The 24,771-nt window shown below is 37.3% G+C and overlaps 1 protein-coding gene across 3 annotated transcripts in view; it reads left to right on the forward strand.

Annotated features, from left to right (window-relative positions):
- Window positions 1-24,771, forward strand: part of CYTH1 (cytohesin 1) — a 172,021-nt gene that overhangs the window by 134,498 nt on the left and 12,752 nt on the right. For all 3 annotated transcript variants that reach the window (XM_036756207.1, XM_036756206.1, XM_036756208.1), the window contains exons 4-10: window positions 861-927; window positions 1,408-1,526; window positions 1,945-2,025; window positions 5,400-5,512; window positions 5,904-6,052; window positions 6,686-6,798; window positions 12,577-12,655. In XM_036756207.1, coding sequence (XP_036612102.1) covers window positions 861-927; window positions 1,408-1,526; window positions 1,945-2,025; window positions 5,400-5,512; window positions 5,904-6,052; window positions 6,686-6,798; window positions 12,577-12,655 — 721 coding nt within the window. The remainder of the gene's footprint in view (window positions 1-860; window positions 928-1,407; window positions 1,527-1,944; window positions 2,026-5,399; window positions 5,513-5,903; window positions 6,053-6,685; window positions 6,799-12,576; window positions 12,656-24,771) is intronic.

A 24,771-nucleotide genomic window follows, 5' to 3' on the forward strand; every position in this document is an offset into this window, starting at 1 on the left:
ACAGGCCAGTTTAGTCTTTCTTAGTTAATTAAACCAAAATTATGGCTAACTATTTCTTTTGTGGATAACAGAAAGATTAATTTTTTTCAGGCTTGGGAATCAGGAGATGTAGGTTCTTCCTGGTTTTGCCACTAGTTGGTTGTGTTTGGCAAGCCTTGAACCTCACTTTCTTTCTTTGTAAAATAAGGATGATGATCTCTGAGATACTTTCCATCCCTAAGATTCTATTATTCTCCCTTAATTTTTTTATTCTACAGTTTATTTATAGCCTCCTTTTCAAACATACATTAAACATTGAGTTATGAGAAGCATACACATGAATTAATAATAAAAAACCTAACACTCATGAATTTCAGTCGTAATTTACATTAAAAGTCATTTTTAGAATCTCTAGACTATATCCATATGCATTTTGTAAGACTGCAGGATTCATCTTAGAAACATCATGGAATGCATCTAAATTTATTTTAGTTTTCTACATTTCCTGCATTACTTTTAAATAGTTTCACTGATGTCTACATTTCATCGTTCCAAATTAAATACAAATTTTGACTGGAAAAAATGCCTGCTTAACCCAACTTAAACCAACTCTTGCGTATAGAAGAAAATAACTTGTATATCCAAATATTCTTACCCCTACCAGATTTGAGGTTTTTATGGCATTCACCAAATGTAAAAATGACAATTTGAATACTGTCATTTAATTTGTTGTTAATATTTTGAAGCCAAATTCTACTTGTCTGTGTTTCTTATTTGTGTAAATTAATTTTCTCCAGGTGTACCTTTGGGTATACATTCATTTTAATGAACTTTTGAAGTTCTTAGAGCACTAATAAATTGTTATGATGATTATCTTATAGGAAAAACATGCAGAGGAACAAACAGGTAGCCATGGGCAGGAAAAAATTCAATATGGACCCCAAAAAGGTAAGAAAAATTGGACGCAATCATGACTATTATTACTTTGGATGGCTTCTTTCAGGCATGACTTTATATGAGAACCCAAAAGTGTTCTCGAGCTTTTTTGCTTCTGATGATCCTGTAGAAATTGATGTCATCCGTTTAGTGTTATGCCTAGCACCTGATGGAAAATTCTGATGACTGATCCTCTAATTTTTTCAATTAGGGAACATTCATTGAATCCTTAACAAGTTCAATTTAGTTACATCTCCTAAATTGTCCTTTTTCCTTGTAGATGTATTGAATGAGGGATACTGTGGGGTATTAAAAGCATTGATGTTGGATTAAGGAGAGGCCTAGGTTTGAATTCTACTTCTGACTGTTGCTAGCTGTGTGACCCATGGAAAATACCTGTGGTGACTTCCTTATAGATTGTTATGAACAGCAAGTGAGAGAATGTACATAAAGCTTGTTAGAATTATTGGCACTTTTCTTGTGATATTCTAGGGGATCCAGTTCTTAATAGAGAATGACCTGTTGAAGAACACTTGTGAAGATATTGCACAGTTCCTTTACAAAGGTGAAGGGCTCAACAAAACTGCTATTGGAGACTACCTGGGTGAAAGGTATATAGCCCTGGCTTTAGGGGAGGTAGAAAAGATGGGTAAAGAGCTATATTCCCTTCCCAAACTATACTTCTGTAACTTTCTCAAACTTAGCCCTGTTCTCAAACCTATCTTTGGACTATAGGCTCTCCACCTTCCTACTCTGAGATTCTATAATATCATGTCGTAGGTAACAAAATGTATTGAATGTAGATAATCTTAAATGGAAAATCTGATCTTTATTTTCCAAGTTGTGGACATTGTAAGGCAATGGCTTTAGTTTCTAATCCAGTGGGATTTAATCCCTGAGAATATCCATTTTTAAAGGGATTTTTGCTTCCAAGGGATGGTGGGAAGCTGTGATAAATTTTATCTTGTGATGAACTATGCCTCCTAATTTTGCTTCTGTTGTCTTTTTTTTTTTAATTAACCTCGATAGAGATGAATTTAACATCCAAGTCCTTCATGCTTTTGTGGAGTTACATGAATTCACAGATCTTAATCTTGTCCAGGCATTACGGTAAGTATACTAGAGATAAATAAGGCATGAAAGGCAGCTTTGGAATCAAATGACTGTTGTTTAAAAGTTTCTATTGCATATTATATGGAGTATTTTAGTAAATCTTAAAACTGATTTTCCTTACTAATCTATTGACACTTAATTGAAAGTTATTGAATGGTTAAGGGGAATTGTGAAAGATGTCAAATAACATCATTTTATACAACGGTTACTTTGTAGATTGATTCATAATTTAAATGGACTAGAAGAACTTTTTATTTATAGAAGAGGTGAAAAACTTTTTTCCTTATCCAAGTGGGCCTCTGGCTCATTCAAAAATTGAGTCACATAAATTTTTTTAAAAACTAGCTTAATAAAGAAATCTGTTAGTCATTAAACTTTAGAACTAGACAAGGCCTTAGAAGTCGTCTAGTATCTCCCGCCTCTCAGTTTATAGATGCGATGAGACATGTTCGTTGTTACGCATCTAGTTAAAAGCAGGGTTGAAACTGAAACTCAGATCATCCGATTCTCAATTCAATACTCTTGCCACTATTACCATGCTGCCTTCAATTTTTAAAAGAGAAAATATAATCCTACTCTATAAGTACAACAAACTTAAGCCAGATTATAGCTTGGTAAGGAAAATTAAGAGAGAGGTAGGAGAGATAGAAAGGGAAGGGAAAAATAGGGGAGATACCCAATTTGTTTGCCAAATCTCTGTGAGGCAAAGATTTAACTTATTTATTAATATTGCTCTTAGATCAGTCAGCAAGTATTTATTAAGTGCCTATTGTGTCCCTAACCCAGGGGCTGCATAAAATATAATGAATGAAGCAAACCTAGTAAGTTTTATAAAATAATAGCTAAAAATAACTAGGATTTCTTACTTGTTCCTCTTCAAATCATGAAAGTACAAGTGTATTTAATGTCTTCTTTTCTTTTTTTTAATGAAAAAAACCTCTAACTTATATCTTCAGAAAGTGAAGAAGTAGATACCTCATTTTGTAAAGAAAAATCTACTTCAGTTCTAAATTCCACCTGTCATCTTGGGATCCTTTTATATGATTGTCACAAGTCACTTGTAAAACTATGTTGAATTTTTGTCATCTGGGCACAATGGAATGACATCATTTCTTAGTACTTGCTTTAACATTTTCATTTCAGCCAACTAGATAAAATTAAGCTGAACACTGGATCTCCTCAACTGGCTTGATCCCTATTTGAAAAGAATACTTGTGTAGATTATTTGGGAAATTCTGTTTTGCATAAATCAGGATGTTCATATATTGACTTTGCTTGTAACAAAGGATATGTGTAGTCTGATTCTGTTTACTAGTTTGATGAAAGGGATTACTCACTCCAATCAGACAATATTGATTTTCCCTTTTTCTGATGTTTTTTATATTTATACTACCTGCCTCTCAGGGTTGTTATTGGGCTTAAGTGAGATCATGTATATAAAGAGATTTTGCAAACCTTAAAGACTAATATAAAGTGTAGCTATTGTCACTCTTATTCTTCTCATTCTTTTTGTTGTATTTTAGGTAGAAACAGTCCAAAGACAAGTTGCTATCCTGCTGTCATTATTTTATATTTGCTATTTTACAAGTTATTGCACAAGTGGATAAGTTGACTTTTTTGTAATTGAATAAGAGTATTGAGGTGTTGCTTACCTTCTGTAGATGCACTGAAAATTTCTTATGGACAGCTATATTAGCACCCAGGATGACAGGGATAACATGTTCTTCACCTTCCTGCTCGGTGTTAATTTCTTCCTTGAGATCTTTGGAGACTTTCTATTCTACATAGTTTAGAAATTAAGATTATTCAGTGTGGTGGTGAAATCGATCATAACCTTATTAATCTAAACATTGATTTAATATTTTTGGATTAATGTTGTGTCCAGCCATTTATTTATGGGCAATAGTTCTGTCTATAATGGTGCTCTAATTCTATTACAGTATATTTACTGAATTCTCAAGGATATTTTGTGGTTTGTATTTTTACTATTGGGATTTGTCTTCTGTTCATGAAGGATAACAAGTATCTGGCGTATTAATTCTAATCACCTGGTTGTGTCTTTCTAGGTGTTTGGTAGATGCTAAATTGTTGCACAGTTTCCATCCCTTCACTGCATCGTTTACATTGATCAAAAGTCCAAGTTCCTTAACTAAAGCCTTTTTACGTTTTCTGGTGGCAATAACTTGATCCTCAATTACTCTAATAAATCCCTCTTCTTAAAAACAAATCTACAGTATTCAGCCATTTGGTTGATGCTTCTTTTTTGTCATATTGTTGGTAAAGTTCTTATAGATGTAGCACCTTTGGAATCCATGCCTTTATGTATTTCCTGGGCTCCCTCCAGACGTATCACTGTTGGTTACATTCAGCAAATCCAGAATTATCATCATCATCATCATCATCATCAATCATCATTATCATCATCTTCTCATTTTTCCTTTGAGTTCAGATAAAAATAATCCTGGAACAAGTTGCTCTCCTGCAATTTCTTCTTTTATACTTAATGTAAAATGGAACTGATTTTTGCAGTTGAATTAAAGTATTAAAATATGAGCTTATCCTCTCTAAGCAGAGAGTGCAACAGGGAACACAAACATATATATACACACCTATACATACATACACCCGTGTGTATGTATGTGTATATATGTAAGTGAGGTATGTATATGTGTGTGTGCTCACACACACACACACACACACACACACACACACACTCATCTGGTTCCCATGTGATTTTTTTTTACTTTCTTTCGAGTTTCTACAGTTTGAAGGATTTTTTGTTCCATGTAGCTTAAAAATTCCATTTTTGTTCCATGTAGCTTAAAGATTATGAGTGTATAGTAATATATATTTTAAAAGTTGTTGTTAAGTTTTTAGAAATCAATGTTATGTACAGATGATTGCAGGCATTATTTTAGTCTGCGATAAAGGTTCAATTCCAGTGCAGTTTTTGGTTGAGTTCTTCAGGGTATTTTAAAGTCTGTATATGTAGCATTGATATTTGTTGTTTGTTAGTCCATGAAAGGGAGGGAGCTTCTGATTTATCATTCCAGTTAACTAAATGCCTTCCTGGGCATTCAATAGGTACTAAATTTTTATAACTATCCAGTGATATGTTGTACAGTTTCTACTATTTCCTCATGCATATTATCAGAACAAGTAAGTTATTATATTAGCATAAATAAGATTAGCCAGTATGTCTGAAATGTAGAGAAGGGGATGTATCTGTCCAGTACTTTAGGACAGAATTTTTAAAACCAAGTAGATCATTTTATCACTCTTTCATATAAAATGTTACTGGAGGTTCTGTAATTTAGAGGAAAAAACTGTCTTCTAAGGATACCATAACAGACGTTCTTTTTACTATACAGGCAGTTTCTGTGGAGCTTTCGTCTTCCAGGAGAGGCACAGAAGATTGATCGAATGATGGAAGCATTTGCACAGCGATATTGTCAATGCAATAATGGAGTCTTTCAGTCTACAGGTAAGTAAGGCTGTTGGCAGTCACTAATCCCGTTTCTTCTAGGCAGTTTTGGTAGATTCTTTTCTTGCCACCGAGTAATCTTTAAAGTGTATAGGGTCCATAGGAGCGTCTATCACATTTTGTCTTTCCCTTTGTAGTTCTGTTGTTGGTTGTATGGAATACTTTCCAATAGCAAACACTGGCACAGGATGTCATCAGCTTTGTCATGTGGCTCTGTCAATTGCCTGTATTTCTCCAGGGTGACTAGAAGCTTTGGAATGAATTCAGGAAACTCTTCTGGAAATCAAGATTTTTAATCCTTGATTCCATTGGGCAGTTAGTATTGTTTTCCTATTGATGTATGGCTGATCTTCTTAGCACTGCCATATTTTTGCTGTTTTATTTCTTATAGATACTTGCTACGTTCTCTCCTTTGCCATCATTATGTTGAATACCAGTCTCCATAACCCCAATGTCAAAGATAAGCCCACAGTAGAGAGGTTCATTGGCATGAATCGAGGTATTAATGATGGAGGCGATCTGCCAGAAGAACTGCTCAGGGTGAGTGTGTGGAAGACAATGTCCCAATTTTAAAATGACATAATAACTAATACTTACATAACACTTCAAGGTTTTTATAAAGTGCTCCATATATATTATCTTATTTGAGTCTCACAATAACCCTTTGTGTTAGTTGCTATTCTCCTCATTTTACAGATGAGAGTTTGAGAGGTTAAGCGACTTGCTAAAGTCACACAGATACTGTGTCTGAAGCAAGATTTAAATTCTGATCTTCCTGACTCTAGGATCAGTATTGTTATCTTCCATATCATGCTGCTTCTCTGATGTGAGTTATTGTTAGTCAGTACTTTTTTGGATCAGAAGAATTTGTTGACTTTGGAATGGGTTTATGTCTTAGGAGGAAAGGATTGAATTTCATTGCCAAGTGGGCATAGAGACTGAAGTAAACAATTGAGAAAGGGGTGATGGATTTTAAATCTTGAATAAGGGAGTTATGTTGGATAAGAGATCTGGTGCTTTATATTTTCCCCATATATTTATACGCTGTTATCCTTAAATGTCCAGCAGGCTTCAAATATAATCATTTTTTAAAAAGGAAAGGGCTAAATGTAATGGTGAAAGGAACAACACTGATAGTGCCAGAGACATATATAATGTAATCTTTTGTCCCAGAATCTCTACGAGAGCATAAAAAATGAACCCTTTAAAATCCCTGAAGATGATGGAAATGACCTCACTCATACTTTCTTCAATCCAGATCGTGAAGGCTGGCTACTGAAACTTGGTGAGTAGCTCCTGTGAGCAGGGCAGCTAATACAGTGGAAGGAATTTGTATTCTCAGCAAAGAGAGTGGTGTTAGGGGCAGTTATGTAGGGACTTTAATGTGGTTTGTTTTATAACAAATTTCTACCTGAAAAAAAAAGTTGTGTATTTCTCCTTTAATTCACTGACATATACAATACACCCTGTTGAGAAATAAACCTGACTCAGCTATGGAATGTCCAAATATATGTTTCCCACATTTTCACCTCTAGGGTTCCTTAACCAGGTTGTGTTCAAGGAAATTCCTCTATAAATTGGTTCTTTCCCCTTTTCCCTCTTCCCCTTAAGCCATGTGGGAAGTGAACAGTGGTGTCCATCTTTCTATTTCCCATTCCTATACCTTGTATCTGGTGCTCCTGCCTTTTCCCCACCTCCCAGTGCATCATCACTTCCTTCTGCGTTCTGGCTCCATGAGCAGACAGCATGCATGGCAACCCCAGAGCGCTTGACTGCAGCTGCATCCACAGCACTCTTAATCATTCTCAGGCAGTGGAGTTTTCCCATCTCCTCTCCAGTCCAAATCAGATATATTCATCAGAAAAAAATTTTTTTAAATGTTCTATTTCCTTTTCTCCCTCTGCATGAGGTGAGCTTCTGTTGCTGGAACTTATGGTCATATCTTCCCTGGCACCAAGTGAGGGATGGGATATCCAGAAGGAATCTTTTTTTCCATAAGGATTTTATACAGGTTCACATATTTCCTTGTGAAAATTTTTATGTTGATATGAACTCTTTCAAAATATGGAAAGAACTCATCTGCCTCCTAAACTTGATAAACAGAGGGGCCCCAGACTATTTAGATCTATATTATTATTGCACAAAAGCAATAACTTGTTCCATTCTACCTTGCCATATTAGCTGTGAGTAAATTCTCTTCCATATCAGCTAGTTTATGGGTATAATAATCTTCCTCAACCACCTCAATTAACTACCCCAATGAGGTTAGAAGTAGTCTCTAACTTGGTCATCACTGACATCTGTAAAGAGTTGAAATGGTAACTTTCCATGATCCCTGATTCAGAGGATTTACAGTTTTCCATTTTAAAACCGTACTTACCCCTAATTACAAGGTATTCAATGTTAAAGAGCCACTCCAGTGGTTTGGGTTTTGAATGTTACTCTGGAATAAGCCAATATTTTGTGCTTCCTTACACCAGTAGTACATGTACCCGATAGCAATCCCTGCTTTAAAATCGCTAAACCAATTAATCTGCTGTTTACCATTATTTCCAGGCAGCTAGGGCCAAAAGGGAATTTTGAAAGTGCAGTTATTAGAAAAGAAGATGATATAAACTAAAAAATTAAGATGAAAATAAGATTAGGGGAAAAAAAGAAAAAGTGCAGCTAAGGTTCAGTTTATTTCCTCCAGTAAAGTTAGTTCCAATTCTAATTAGATTTTTTTGTAAACAAACTTGTGGTTCATTGCATTGATTTTATAAACTTCAGTCAGGGTTTACTAGGCTGTTAGCCTCACATCTGACTGATATATTACATGATAGAGAAACCTAAAATCACTACCTCAGTAATTGTGATGGAGAGGCAGCCATCATTATCACCCTAATTATCATTGTAATGTAAGCATGATTATACACGTGCATATGTATTCTTTGTACCAGATACACAGATGTGTGTATACTTGGATATACTTAAAAAAAAATGGACCAGCTTTAGATAGAAACCTCATTTTCTCTGAGCTAATATTTGTTGCCAGGAGTTTTGATTCCTTTCCCCCAGGGTTATGGACATGCTAATAAAGATTAGCTTTATAAGTGCTGAATTGTAACTTCTTTTGGGCCACGTTTTCAGTACTTGCCTCTAATTTTACATTTGCCAAGCGGGTGGTGGAATATAAAATTACTGTACTTTCATTCATGCATTTAACTAATGGCCAGCTGAAAACTTGCTCCCAGGAGATAGCATTTTTATGCTTAGCTCCTTCCCCAGGCAGACATGAATGTGACTGATGCATTGCATAATAAGAATAAGGAGCCTGGTTTAATTTATTTGTTTTAATTTTCTTTTCTCCCTCATTTGTATGTTTCCATGATTTTGGCTCTTCTTTTCCTTGCCCCAAACTCCAGGAGGTATGTAATCCCCCACCCCCATCCCCCACCTGCTCTCTCGCTCTGCACAGGCCACTGTAATTGCTGCAGCATTTTATTTTATTTTAATTTTTTGGTTCTTCTGTTTTTGTAATTGCTGGTGGTACTGTTAATACTGCTTCTGACTTTTTGCACAGTCCCTAGGGAATTCTGCTCAGGATCAGAGGGTTATAGAAATTTCATTTTTTTTTTGCCTTTTAATAAGTACAGAGAATAGTTCCAGATAACTTACATCTACAATTTCACCATCTGCATTGAATGTATGTTAGTTTTTATAAGACTGAAGACATCATAAACATGGGTCTGTGAGATCAGGAGAGATCTAATAAAATTGCCCTTAGGGTTATTGACAAGACCTGTTTATATCATAGGTATACACACACACACACATACACAGATTTGCTCAGATCTGTATTACTGCTCTTTCTAAAGTAATTTCTGAAATTGTTGAGAGGAAGTAGGACTGTTTGTTTTCTCAAAGTTGCTGTGCTTCTGGAAAAGTAAAGTTGACCCTTTGGGGCATTTCTTGGTCTTTGTTCTTGTGAAGCATAGACCTGGTATTTTCCGAATTCAGAATAATAAAAAGTATAATGGAAAAATAAAATTTAAAAAAGTGAAAGACAAAGTTTAGGAACTAAAAGAAAAGCCACCTATATTCTTTCTGCCAGTTTCCAGCCATCATTGGAGAATTACATGTTCATCAGGCTTTTTTTTTCAGTCAGTGTTGAAAGTCTAGCATTGACCTTCAAGTTACATTATTAGTAAATATTCTCTATTTGCTAATTTCCTAAGAAGTGCTTACATTTTTCCCAGCCAAAGGGCTCTGCACAGTTTCTGCATTTAATTGTTACCAGATTAGAGCCAAAGAGAGAACCGGTTACTAAACAAACCAGTAATACACCAATGACAAAACTCATTTGAGATATTTCTGGGATTTCTCATTTGAGAACCTGCGCTAAAAGAATGATTGGGAGAAGAAAAGTACTTAAAATCAAGAACTCATAAAAGGAATTCAGGAAACCCATATATCATATTGGAAGTAAAGGAGGAAGGAAAGGGAGCAAGAGTGGGCATATCCACCATTACACCTAAACCAGTGGAAGAAGGGGATGTGTCCTTTATGAAGGTGGGAGGTTTTCCTGTGAGTTCCACAGGGACTGTCCGAGGTGCTCTCAGTGATGCGTCTGTTCATTTTATGTCTGTTCCTTCAACATAGTAACACTCTTTGTGGCAGGGCTTCATGGTAGAATTCTTTACATCCACAAGGAAATGTCCTAAGGAAATGACCAAGCTTTTCTGTAATCAGAGAAATACGTATATTCTATTTTGCTCCATCTCCTGGATTTTTCCCTACGTTCTTTTGGCACTTGACAGCCTCTTTTCACTATCTCTTCTTCTCAAAGAACAAATGTCATCAGGGTATCATTCTGTAATGGGATGTGCATGGGCTCTTATGTATATACCTCTAATGATTTAGTTCACGTTTGAATGTTCATTGTATGCTGAGCATTAGATAGGCCCATTATCTGCAAAGCAGAAGTTCTCTCAGACCCTTTGGGATTCATCTTGAAAAAGCAAATAATCACCAAGGCTCAATGTGCTTCTTGTCCTTTTTTTCTTCTTGCCATTTTTCTTTCTCCTGTATGCCCAGATTTTCCTTTTTCCCGCATTTTCATCATCTCATTGATTTATTAGTTTTTCCTTATCCATGCTCTTTGATCACATTTCCCATTTAAGGTCAGACAAGAATGCTTCACATAATACCAATTAGACAGTTTGATGGGAAGAGGTCTGCTTTTCAGTTGCTTAAGATTAAGCTAGATAGGTGGGTGAACAGACACACCTCACAATGCCAAAGTTGATTTAACAGTCAAGGCATTACTTATTTAGAATCTGAGCAGTTTGTAATTAAAATCATTACCTCTCTCTGCCAGTAAATATCTAAACAAAATCTCATAGAAAGCCTAAAAATTAGTTGGTTCTTCTATTAATCTGCCAGGTTCTTTGTTGACATTGTTTTCAAAGCTCCATTTTATTACCCAACAATCTATACTACTGTAGACCCTTTTCCCCTTGGCGTTATCTAATAGTGATGGAAAGATTATAAAATAGTCACTGGCCAGTGGAAATCTTCCCTTCCTCACTTTCTGTTTAGGAGTATGAATCTGGAAAGGCATGTAGGAATACAGTACTATGATGAGCCCTGGTGTAGTAAAAAATGAGTTGTGGATTTGAAGTTTAAAAAAAAAACCAACCTGAATTCAAATTCTGGTTCTGTGTGTCACATAATCTGTGTGACCTTAGGTAAGATATTCCCTCTGTGTAACCCTGTTTGCTCATTTGTAAAGTGAAATGGTTAGACTAGATAATCTGAGATCCCTTCCAGCTTGGAATTATATGATCTTATGGTAGTGTTTTTATATTAGGTGATCCTTGCTTTTTGTGTAGACTAGAGACATAATTCTCTCTTGAAATAAAATTTGTAGTAATACAGGATGTGATGAAGGATGAAGAAAGAAGTATTCAGAAATGCCAGATAGATTTTAACTAACACAGGCTTAACCTGTGAAATCAATCCTTAAGAATAATTAAGACATTTTGCCTCTTTTCCTCTTTTGAACAGTTGGAAAATATTAGGCTCACTGTATTATTTTGATAGTAGGTTATCAGGATTAGAGTATAGTCAATTTCATTCCTTTGTTATTAGTTTCAATATAGCCTCATAGAAAATAATTTTTCTTATTTGCCTAATAGTGAGAGAGGTGGGTGGGAAAGGGCTGTAGGACTGAATGAAGTATTCATCAGTACTCATTTAGAGGCACTCTCTTCCTACCTCCTTTTAGGACCTGCTAATTAGGTAAACTGTATACCTTAGTTGGAAGAATGAAAAAAGTTACAGAAGTCCCAAAGATTTGATTTTTCCATAATAATTAAAAAGTATGCCCTTTATTTGCCCTGAGACTAGAGGAAAAGTGTTCTCTGATATTATTAGCCTGACAGTGTCAATATTAAGTTTCCTATAAATAGGCAAGATGGAGGTAATCTAATCAACATAGAAAGGACAGTCATGAGAGCTAGGATCTAAAGTCAAAGTGTTCCACAAGGAAATTGGAATTTGATTGCAAAAGAACTAAAGGTTCTTATTTCTTTCTCTCTGCTTCCATATCTGACTGATTAAACTAGCAGCTCCTTAAATACCTTTGGGTTTGTTAGATCCTTTATACTATTTAGCCCCAAGTCAAGGTGTTTACATTTTTCCTTTTCCTATTTCTCTCTAGTTTCAGCTCCATTGATCTGCTTTTTGCTGATGCTTTTCTAGCACAAGTCAGTTTGCACTGCTTACCACTGGGTTCTTGTCACCTGAACCCTGTCCATCTTGCTGTCTGATTCCATCTGAAGGATGTCATTCAGCTTCGCTTGCTCTGCTTGTGCCACAGATCATGCACCTTGTGAAAGATGCTTCTGTTTTGGCTCTGTTTGTGTTTTGTAACTGATGTAAATTTTTCCATAACCTAGATGTTCCCATGATATCCCTTCCTTCCTACTCATTCATCCTTTCTGAGAAGAAATACTTGTGTATTGTGGAACGATAGTGTGCTTGGTTGTCTCTTGTCAAATGTGTATCTCCTTTTGCTCTGCAGGTGGCAGGGTAAAGACGTGGAAGAGACGCTGGTTCATTCTGACCGACAACTGCCTTTACTACTTTGAATATACAACGGTGAGCAAATCTCAGCCTGCTGAGGCAAGAGGGAAGGGTCAGTCATTTACTGTCAGAGCAACACAGCAGAGAACACATGTACCTCATTTGTTTGGCTTTAAATAAAACCCGACCAAGTGAGGCACACCTCAATGAATCCAGTAAGCTGGGAACCTAATGGTCAAGATTCCCTGACTTTATCATTTGACCACAACCATGGTCAGATAAAGAGCAATACATGAATGCATTCTTGGCAACAGCTGATTTGTGGCTGAGAAGGGAAGGCATAGCTTTCATACCACTAATATGTCCCCAGTGAATAAAATCCTCTCCTCTTTTTGTAATGGGAATGGATAGTGAGATACTGTTTTTATGGTAAATGCAGAGCAAAAATGTGCCTTTGTAGAAGAAAATGTTAAGAGTCCAGAGGTGGGTCACATGCTTGGAAACACTTTGTCTTTCATGGAGTAAATTGGGTTGGCATTATATTCATTGTCATTCCTTGTTACTATGGGCAGCATACAAATGCAATTGCTTACATAGGCATACATAACTTACTGAATTATATAGGAATACATAACTTTTGGAATATATACCTTATTGTCAAAAGGCAGATTTTTGAGGCTGGCTAGATTGGTAACTTATGACTCTTATGAAAAATTGTAGGATGATGTAGAGCTAGGAATGTGCTGGAGCCAGTCAATAAAGAGTCAGTAAATATTTATTAAACACCTACTATGTGCCGGGCTACACTAAGTGCTGGGGATACCAAAAGGTGCAAAAGACAGTCCTTGCCTTCAAGGAACTCAGAGTCTAATGGGGGGAAGACAACACATAGAAGGAAGCTAGATTGAGCTGATTCTAGCCAATTATTAAATTTTCATTGTAAACATTTACACTTTAGAAATGGTAAGTGCTAAAATCAGGGCTTGATTTATTGTTTTGTTCATTATATAGTCTTTTAAAAAGTGTTAATAATGTGGGATTAAATTTTGAAATGTGTTTTCCACCCCCCTCACCCCAGAGCAAGTTGTTAAACATTTAGGAGCACATCGTGTGTAGGGCTCTGGATGAGAATTCAGTAGACCTAGATTGTGGATATGGCTCGGAATAAACATTTATTAGGCCCCATTACGTGCTAGGCAACGTGCCAAATGCTTTAAAATATTAATAACATCATAATAATCACATTTATGTAGCACTTTTCACACACATTCTCCTTTGACCTTCACAGAAACCCTCAGGTCCCTACTTTGAGGCAGCCCGCAGTCACACAGATAGTAAGCGTCTGGCCCAGATTTGAAGGAGGATGCTGCTCTCTCCACTGTGCCTCCTGGCTGCCTCCCTTCTCGTTCTTCTTCAAGTCTTTCTGTCTTGCCTCAGAACAGAACGGGGCAGACTTCTGCTTCAGTTCTCATCTTGATTCTCACGTAGCAAAGTCTATTCAGAGCCAGGATGTCTGGCCAGGCCTGCCCGTTTAATCCTCACAACCACTCTGGGAGGTGGACTGTTATTGTTCCCCTTCTACAGTAGAAGAAACTGCAGCAGAAACAGGTCAAGTGACCTGCCCAGAGTCACACAGCTAGTGCCTGTCTGAGACTGGATTTGAACCCAGGTCTTCCTTATTCTTGGCCCAGCATGCTATCCATTATGCCACTTAGCTGCCTATAAATCCTTTCTCTTGGCCTCAGTTTCCTAATGTATAAATAGAAGGAGTTAGACTAGATCACAAAGGTCCGTTCCAACTCTAAAACCCCATCATTGCGTGATTTTTGTCTCTCTGTCCTCAGTAACTACTATAATAGGTCTTTAATCAGTGCTTGTGGACTGAGTTTTCTGCCAGCTGTTTAGTTTATTTTGACTTCTTGATGAAGACAAATTACTTCGTTAGCTGCCTTGACTTTTGTCTTACTTTGGAACTATCTCTATATGTGTACATAGAGAGAAATGGGGCATAGGGTGGGAAAGTCTTAGTTATGAATAGTAAGTTCTGAAAGTTCATTTGGAACTTGGTTAATTTGGAACTTTGAATATATTTTCCATAGAAACAATATTTTTGGTGTGATTAAATTTCCAGGCCATCCTAGAAAAACCTGTTTAATGCAAAATAGAGCTGAACTATACTAGCAAAGTCATAATAGACTCTAACATCATAACTGTAACATCATTTCTGTGTAAAAATGCATTCTCAATGTCACCTGGAGATACTAGTTCTCTGCTTTCCACCCTAATCTATCTCCCTCCCAAACACATACCTTCAGCGATGACACAACTCTTTTCATCTTTCTGCATCCTGCACTGAGTGTGGAGATCAGAATGATCTGACTGAAGTCTGGTAATTACCATGTCCGGACTCTTGCAGTAAAGTTTCATTGGTTCTGATGGAGGAGGGCAGGGTATGGCCCTGAGCAGGAGGAGAAAGAGAAAGAATTAGGGAATCCTATAAAAGAGGAAAAGGCTGGACTTCAAGAAGATCTCTCGGCAGAAGGAAATAGACATTTAGTGGCATCTAGAGCTGTAAGTTGTTCAAAAGTAGTGAATTACTTGTGTCTATGTATACATATAAACAGACCAAAAGTGTGTACCTGTGTGACTATATCTTTACCATACTGTGTGTATGTATCTATTTATGTGTGTTTCTTTTGCTTTTCTTGCTTGTGATTACCCCTCTTTAGCTTATTCCATCACAGTTTCCTGGGTTCCTTGATATACTCTATTCCCCTTGTATGTGTTATAATGGTAATTATTGTACTGCTAGCTAGTTGAATACTTTTTTGTACTGGTGGAACCAATATGGTAGAGGCAGTGTGTTTTCACCTAAAAACACCCCTCCAAATAGATCTAGAAAATATACCAGACTAAGGGAAATCCAGAAAAAAATCACTGTGAGTCATTTGTTCAGCCTAGGTTATTATAGGAAGACAGACAGAGAAGTCAGTAGACACTAGGGATGGGGTCAAGACAGGAGCATGCTGTCTTAAGAGCGCTCCAGGATCCAGGGAGAGAGAGACTGTGAATTGGGGAAAGAAGAGGTCCAAGATCCAAACCAGATTCACATTGGGGAAACTGAGACAGGGACAGGTTCTGACTGGCATCTTTGTTGCCCACTACCCAGTTCTGGGTCGCAGATCCAGAGTGGACTGAAAAGGAGACCTGTGCTCTGGGGTGGTATTCACAGGTAGGGAGGATCTGTGCATTATGCTGATAAAGGGAGAAGTTCAGAAAACAAGCTACTGTGGTACGGCTCAGCCTCCAAGAGCAGAATGGGGTCTTGTTTCCAATATCTAGCCCAACCTGCAGTAGAATAACCAGGGCAGGAATTTCAGACCAAAGTGAGGCTGATAGGGGCTGAGTCCAGCAGTATTTCTACTTTTTCCCAAACCCAAACCCAGTTCAGGAACATAGGGAGCTTAGATCAGAGGGACAGCAGTCAGACTTTGCCCTTGATCAGACTCCTTTGTAAGCACTGAGAGCTTGCAGGTCCTGAACCAGTCTCCAGGATCCTGGAATGACACAAGTCAGTATTCCATGAAAGCAGCAACAAGATCAGCCTAGACCTTCCCTAAAGAAGAGTGGCAGAGCCTAATCATAGCATCAAGTAAGAAATCAGGAGGTAGGCTGGAAAAATAAGCAAAAAAAATCCCACCATAAGGTACTATTATGGTGACAGAGAAGCTCAGGACACAAACTCAGAAGAAGAGAATGACTCCAAAACATCTACAAGCAATGCCTCAGAGAAAAACACAGCTTGAGCACAAAATCAAATAGAATTTTTAGAAGAAGCAGAGCAAGAGTTTTTTTAATTTATAAATGGAATGAGGGTGCTTTAGGGAAAAAATTGGAAAAGAAATGAGGGCTATGGAAGAAAGAATTAGGAACAGAATTAACATCTCAGCACAAGAGGCACAAAACCTTGCCTAAGCAGCAAAATCTCTGAAAATTAGAATGGGCTAAATTGAAACTAATGACTCCATGAGAAAACCAGAAATATTAAAACAGTCAAAAGATGGAGGAGGAGGAGATAACAGCAATGACAATGAAGAAGATTATCTTATAGCAAACACAACTGACCTGGAACAAATTTAAGAATCATTGAAATATCCGAATACTACGACCAAAAAAAAAAGAATCTAGATATTCTATTTCAAGAAACATAAAAGAAAACTACCCAATTCTCTTAGAATCAGAGAGCAAAGTATAAATAGAAAGAATCCATTGATCATCTTTAAAAGAAACCACCAAATGAAAACTCCCAGGAACATCCTAGCCAAAATCCAGAGCTTCCAGGTCAAAGAAGAAACATGCAGGCAGCTAGAAAGAAAGAATCCAAGTACTTAAGAGCCAGAGTCAGATCACACATAATTTAGCAATCACCACTTAACAGGAGAGAAAAACTTGGAATATGATATTCCAGAAGACAAAGGATACAAGCTTGCAACCAAGAATAATTTAATCTGAAAAACTGAATATAATTCTACAGGGGTGCCTTTAATGAAACAGAGGATTTCAAGTATTTATGATGCATAGAAATTTTGAAATTCAAACATAGGAGTTAAGAGAAAAATAAAAAGGTAAACCTGAATGGACAATGATAAAGGAACTAAACAAGGATAAACTACTTATAGTCAAATATAATGAGATGATACATGTGTCACCTCTAAACCCTATCATCAAGACTCACAGAAGGGAGCCTAATTAGATAAGTCCTGAGAGTGGTCCTGATATTTCTTGATGGTCTTAATGAAGAATAGAAAAAGGAGGAAAGAAGAATACAGTAAAGGAGGGGGTAAAGGGAAAGGAAAATTAGGGAAAATCATCACACAAGTAGACATCTATGCAAAGAAAGGGGGGGAAGCAGATTTAATTTAATTCAGTTAACATTTATTAAGCTCTTCCTATGTGCCAGACACTGTGCTAAGCTCTGGCAATACAAAAAGAGGCAAAAGATTGTCCCTGTTCCCAAAGAGCAATGGGGATAGCATGCAAACAAATACATACAAAATAAGTTATACAGGATAAATAGGAAATAACTGAAATTAAGAGAGTTGAGGAAGCCTTCCTGTAGAAGGTGGGATTTTAGTTGGGACTTAAGAAAAGCCAGGGAGGTCAGTAGTTGGAGAGGAGAAAAGATAGCATTCCAGGCATAGGGGACAGCCAGAGAAAATGCTTGGAATCAAGAGATAGTGTTTGTGGAAAAGCCAGGAGGCCAGTGTCACTGCATCAAGGAGAACGTGGAGGGGAATAAGGTGTAAGAAGACTAGGGTATAAGAATAAATTAGGAAGGGGCTAGATTATGAGGGACCTTGAATGCCAAATAGAGCATTTTGTATTTGCTCCTAGAGGCAGTAAGAAGCTACTGAAACTTATGGGGGGTAGGGGGGAGGGAATATGTGTGACGTGATCAGACTTGCGTTTTAGGAAAATAATGTTAGTGGCCAAATGGAGAATGGATTGGAGAGTTGAGGCAGGCAGACCCAGCAGCAGGTGTGAGGTGAGGAGGGCCTGGGCTGCAGTGGTGGCAGTGTCAGAGTAGAGCAGGGGACATTTTGGAGAGATATTGCCAAGGTGAAATTGGCAAGCCTTGGTAACAGTTTGGATATGGTGAGTGAGAGGCAGGGAGAAATCTAGGATGACTTCTAGGTTGTGAGCCTGAAGGAATGGGAGGATAGTGTTGTCCTCTATACTGATAGGAAAAGTAAGAGAGAAGGGAGGGTTTAGGGGGAAGATAATGAGTTTTGTTTTGGACATATTGAGTTTCAAATGTCTACTGGACATTCAGTTTGAGAGGTCTGAAAGACAGTTGGAAATGAAAGATCAGAGGTCAGCAGAGAGGTTGGGGCAGGAAAGGTAGATTTGAGAATCATCAACATAAAGATGGTAATTAAATGGGAGTTGATGAGATCATCAAGTGAAGTAGTATAGAAGGAGAAGAGAAGAGGGCCCAGGAAAGAACCCTACGGGTCACCCTCAATTAGAAGGCAAGATCTGCAAGAAGATCTGGCAAAGAAGACAGAGAAGGAGTGGTTAGATAGGTAGGAGGAGAACCAGAAGAGAGTGGTGTCCTGAAAACCTAGAAAAAAAGAGAGTATCAGGGAGGAGAGAGTAATCAACAGGGTCAAAGGCTTCATAGAGGGCAAGGAGAATAAGAGTTGAGAAAAGGCCATAGGATTTGGCAACTAAAAGATCACTAGTAACTTTGGAGAGAGCACTTTTGGTGGAATGGTAAGGTTAGAAGCTGGATTGTAAGGGGTTAAGAAGAGAGTGAACGGAGAGAAAATGGAGGCAACTGTTATAGATAGACTTTTCAAAGAATTTAGCTATAAAGGGCAGAAGAGTTATAGGATGATAGGAGGGATGGAAGGATCAAGTAGTTTTTTTCAGGATAGGCAATATATGGAAATGTTTGCAGGCAGTAGGAGATGAGCCAGGAGAGAGACAGAGATTGAAAACAAGTGAGATAGTAGAGGCTACTTCATGTGAGACAGGGATGAAGGAGGAGACAGTGGCAGAAGGTACTTATGTGATAGGAAATGAAGAGAGCAGAGGGAGTTCACAACAAATGGTCTCATTTTTTTCTGTAAAATGTGAGGCAAGGTTCTCAGCTGAGGGAGTAGGGGAGGTGTGAGGAGGGATGAAAAGTTTTTGGAAGAGCTTCTGTGGAAAGTGGGATAGTGAGTTGATAAAGGAGGTATACTAGAATTGCCTAGCAGCAGTGAGGTCTCAGTTGGGATTCTGTAACATATATTTGTAGTGGATCCAGTCAGAATGGTTGTGTGATTTTTTTTCTCACTTTTGTTCAGCAGCATGTATGTAGGCATGAAGGAGAAGAATGGTGGGAGTGATTCATTCTTGCTCTCATCTGAACTGGTCAGAGGAGGGAATAATACATATACACACATTTAAGTATGGAAATACATTTCATTCCACAGGGAAATAGGAGGGAAAGGGAAGAAGAGGGATAGGAGAATTTGCTAACAGAGCAAAACAAAGTCTTAAGTAAGGATGTACAAAAATATAGGTCTTTTATGGGTACAAAAAATGTGAATTTGAGGAGGTTCCCATCACTTGGGGAATGGATGAATAAGTTATGGCATATAAATGTGATGGAATATAAGAAATGAAGATGATGATGGTTTCAGAGAAACTTGTGAAGATTTAGATACACTTTTGATGCAGAGTAAAGAGAGCAAAAAAAAGAACCACAATAATTAGTGCATTGATAGTAATATGGTAAAGACAACTTTGAGAGAATTAGGAACTCTTATCAGCATAATTATCAATTATGATTCCAGAGGACTAATGATGAAAAGTGTTAATTACTTGCTGATAGAGAAGTGAAGGACTCAGCAGACAGAAACAAATTTTTTTGGACGTGGCCTATGTCATTATTTGTTTTGCTTAACTATACATGTTTGTAATGGGTTTTTTCTTTTGCTCTCAGTTGGGTTGGGAATGTAAGAAGGCAGATTTTTGATAATTGAAAAAAATTTTTTTAAAAGACCGAAACATTCACCCTGGTAATCCGAATTATTACCTGATAGTCCAGTTTCTGGACTGTGCACCATAAAAATGCTTATGAAGCCAGGTAAACTTGGCAGTTTTTTTTGGTGACAGGTATAATCACATAACCATATAGATTAAAAAGTACTGTTACTTTATGTATCTTTATTTCTGGGTCACATAAGCAGCAAGATGGCAGACTGGACATTTTCTCTGATCCTCACAATCTCTCAAACCTCCCTAAAACAGAAATTATACACCAAATATAAATCAACTTTAGCTGTTTCCATAGTTTAAGACACCAAGAATCCAAAGCAATGTAAAAAAATAAAAATAAAAAACCAAAAACCCAGGAATTCAGCTCCACTCCTTCTTTTCCCACACTAGCAGACCAAAGGAATGACACAGGCCTACATCAAAACCCATTCCTATACCCCAGTCTCCCTCTCCCTTCTCCCAGCTCTAGGCTGTGGAAGTATCTTCAGGCCTTGATAGCCTATTTGACCAAAACCATTCAGGAGCAAAAGCCTGCTGGGGGCTGAAACCTGGAAACAGCTATAAACCTCAGAATTGCCTGTAGCCATGAACTGTTGGTGCTGGGGAAAGCTGATCTGCCAGTGCTGGGCCAAAGAGCTAAGGAATAAAAAGAGTGAGACAGAACACCGTGCATGTGGGGATCTGCACTACTCTACCAAGCCTGATGGAAGATCACCAAAAAGTCATTTGGGACAAAGACCTAGGTTAGTGATATGTAAATTGCCCAGTGTGGGGGGAGGCTGAAACACTTTGAGAACCTGCCCCGCTCCCAAGAAAACTTTAATTAGAGGGGAGGGTTATCAGAAGTGAGAGGTGAGGAAAATAATGGGGGAAAAGACTGAAAGTAACAAAGATTCCAGGAAGAAAAAAATCCCAAAGACCTTGAACACAAACAGAAACAATAATTACAGAAGGAAATACAGCCTCCAGATCTAGTAAATCTATGGATAAGTACTGCAAAATGAAGGGAGATGATCTAACACTTGATGAGACAGAGAATTCTGTGGAAGTTGAGAAGAACATGGAACCACAACATGCTGTTCATGAGTGGATTAAAGAGAAATGAGAATTTTGAGAGCAGAATTTATATTCTGTGCAGCAAAAATAATGAGCAGAATAGAAAAGTTGGAATCTGTGATGATAAGCATCACCAAAGAAACAAAAGAGAGAGTAATAGATTGGGTATGCAAATACAAAAAAGTGGAAGACAATCTAAAGGAAGAGAAGCAAAAGACAAGAATATTAAAAGAAAATATGTTCACTATCTAAGAAAAACATATGATGTCGAAGACAGAATGCATAGAGCCAACCTAAGGATCATAGGTCTATTCTAAGTCTTTAACATGTAATTTTGTAAAGGAATTCGTGAATGGTTTCTTTCAAAAATGTAATCTGCATAAAATTTTCTGAGTGATTGTCTCTACATTTTAGATAATCCTTTTAAATTGGAAGATTTTCACAGATGTACAAATTCATTCTCACAGAAGAGTCTTGCTGTCACCTAAAGAATGGCTATATAGAATAAGTTGAATAAAATTGATATCACCATATGCACCCACCATGATGAAGAGAAAGGTTCTGAGGAAAGTGCATTTCTATCCATTTAGATGAACAGAGATTTTTTTAAAAAAAAGAAGCAGCTTTATTTACTTCTCAGTTCTACTTCACTCTTTTAGTGGGGAATGATTCACATGAGATTACCATCCCACTCATGAATAGTCCTACCATTCTGGTATGGTTATATCAGGATATTGGTAAATTTCTCAGCAATTAAAGTTGTAAGAACACAGAGATGCTAGCATTGCATTATACTTTTTTGTTAGGCCAGTGAATAAAATTCTGAGCATTAACGCTGCTCTTTTAATGTTTGATTCTTTGGTGGAAAAAGGATTGTGTCCTTTCTAGTGTTATGATCTAAATCTGAGCAGTTCTTGGACTGAATGAATGCAGAAGCATTTATTAAGCACTGACCATGTGCCAAATACTGTGTTAAGTGTCTGGGAATATAAATGCAAAAGGGGAAACAGTCCTTGACCTCAGTGATTTGATATTCTAATAGGTCAAGACAATATATAAAGAAGAATATTTTGGTTTTAAAAGTTACAGAAATGGTGAGTGGAGCCATAGAAGGAAGTCAATTATTATACCCTTTCCTGTAACAGTGACAGAACTGGAAGGGGGTAGGAAGAGAAGGCAGTATAGAGAGTGTAGTATCTGGCAAAGAGATAGCCAGGGAGTAAAAAGGAAGCATTGCTGGAGCTGGCTGGGCCTGACATAATGAGCTACATGAAATATTCAACATTCAGGGCAGTTCCCTGAGCAGGAATTCCAGAGATGAAGGGGTTAAATCTAGGAATTCTCAAGTCATGATGTTGTTCATTTACTAGCAGTAATAAAATAATTCTTGTCCCAATCTCAACTGTTTTAGATTATAAAATGTGGCATGGTAGTTTCTGCAGTTTGCCTCTTGATTTACACTATTAGCATTAAATTAAGGCCACTCAGTATAGGATGAAAGCATCTTATATTGCATCCTCCATCCATGAATTCATAGCATTTTAAAATAAATCTTGATTATTTTCTCCTACCTGTTTCTTTTTTGCTTTTTTCCCACTTTTATTTAGTATTTTATTTTCCCCCAGTTACATGTGAAAACATTTTCTAACATTCATTTTTAATACTTTGAGTTCCTAATTCTCTCCCTTCTTCCCTCCCCACACCCTTCATTAAGAATTTCCTACCTATTTCAGTTCTTATGTTTGGTAGAAAATGCCTCTCCAAACAAATGATTGTGTGATAGCACAGTGTCTGCAGTAGAAAAAGGGAAATGAGAAAGTTTATGTACAAGACTTGTGCAAAAACAGTTTATTAGAGGTTATTTTTTAGAGTTTTCTAGAACAGGAGTCAGCAAACTATGGCCCATGGGCTAAATCTCACCCCCTGCCTGTTATTGTATGGTCTGACAGCTAGAAATGGTTTTTACATTTTTAATAAGGCCAGATTTAGCCTGCAGGCTATAATTTGCTATCCCTGTCTCTAGAGATTTTAATGGTGATGTAGTCCCCCAAATCTATTTAAAGTGGGGCGATGGCTGTAGCAGCTTTCTCAAAAATGTAGCACCTTTCCTCCTTTGTATAGGGAAAGTCTCACCTCCAACATGCATTAGAAACGCTTCCTCCGTTTCAGAGTTCCAAGATGGTTATTGATGAGGAGTATCTTAACAGTTCTATTCACTATCTACTCAAATATCTTCAGAAGCTCTCAGATATCTTTTTTATGTGGTAAATACTTATGTAGAAGGTGAAAATTTACAAGCTTTGAAAGAAGTCATTACCCTTTTACCCTCCTTTTACCCATTAGTCTTTTACCCTCCAGTAAGGTTAGGATTGCATTTCATCTCCAGAAGAGCAAATTGATCTGGTTTATCTGTATCTCTTTTAATAACATGACCAATAACAGCCCATTACCACTCAACTATATCTCCACTTTGGGATCTTTGAGACCATTAATTGGTTGAGGGAAATAAGAATGTGAGATTGGAATGTTTGCAAGTTTGCTCAAGATTGGCTAAATTAAAGAGAGACATGGACCGTCTTATCTATGATCCCAGGTATAATGGGATTGGGTCAAGATGGACACTTCTCTATAAAGTTATAATTGAAGAAACAAACAGAGATTTTGCCTGGTTTCATAGGTGAAAGTAAAAGAAATCAAGATACAATTAAAACTACATAGTAGTTACTACATACATAGTTACATAGTAGAATAGCTGATTCTAAATTGCTTGGCTAGTACCAGGGGAGTAATCTTAGGTTTCATGCCCAGTAAGTAAGGGATATTGTGCTCAGAACTGGGGATGCAAAGAATGTAAAAACAATACCTGCCCTCAGGGAGCTCACAATCTAATCGGGAAATCAAAATGTAAACAACTATTTACAAAAATGATATGTATAAGTTAGTCTTAGAGGGCTTCTTAAGGGGAATCAGAAAGAACTCTTTTCAGAGATTGGAATTTTAGTTGAGATTTAAAGGAAGCCAGGAGATGGGGGGGGGGGGGGGGAGGTGCGGCTGCGGCCCGTAGCCAGTGAAAATGCAAGTCGGGAGATGGAGTATAAGATGACAAGGAGGCCAGAATCAGTGGGTCATAGAATATTGAGGGGGGAAAGGTGTAGGAAAACAGGGAAGGTAGGAGGGGGTTGTTGTTAAGGGTTTTAAAGGCCCAAAAGAAAATTTTATATTTGATGCTGGAGGTAATTGATTAGGTAATTGATCCTAGAGTTATATTGAATAGGGTGGCTAATATGGTCGGGTCCTATGCTTTAGGAAGATCACTCCCTAAAGTTAAATGAAGGATAGACTAGCATGAAGAGAGACTTTGAGGCAAGAAGACTAACCAGAAAGCTGTTATAATCAAAGGCCTTTGATGAATGTGCTTAAATTTTCCTCTTAGACTTCTTCATATGAATGCTAACTCAAGTTGCATAGGAAAATAAGAAAAAACTTCTAATACAAAAAAGATCCTAACAAAGGAAAAGAGGTCTTAATTATTGATATGACTAAGTATATATATACATGTTTATGTTTTCTAGCAAAAAATATCC

The sequence above is a fragment of the Trichosurus vulpecula genome, chromosome 4 (genome assembly GCF_011100635.1).
Source record: "Trichosurus vulpecula isolate mTriVul1 chromosome 4, mTriVul1.pri, whole genome shotgun sequence".
Taxonomy (NCBI): domain Eukaryota; kingdom Metazoa; phylum Chordata; class Mammalia; order Diprotodontia; family Phalangeridae; genus Trichosurus; species Trichosurus vulpecula.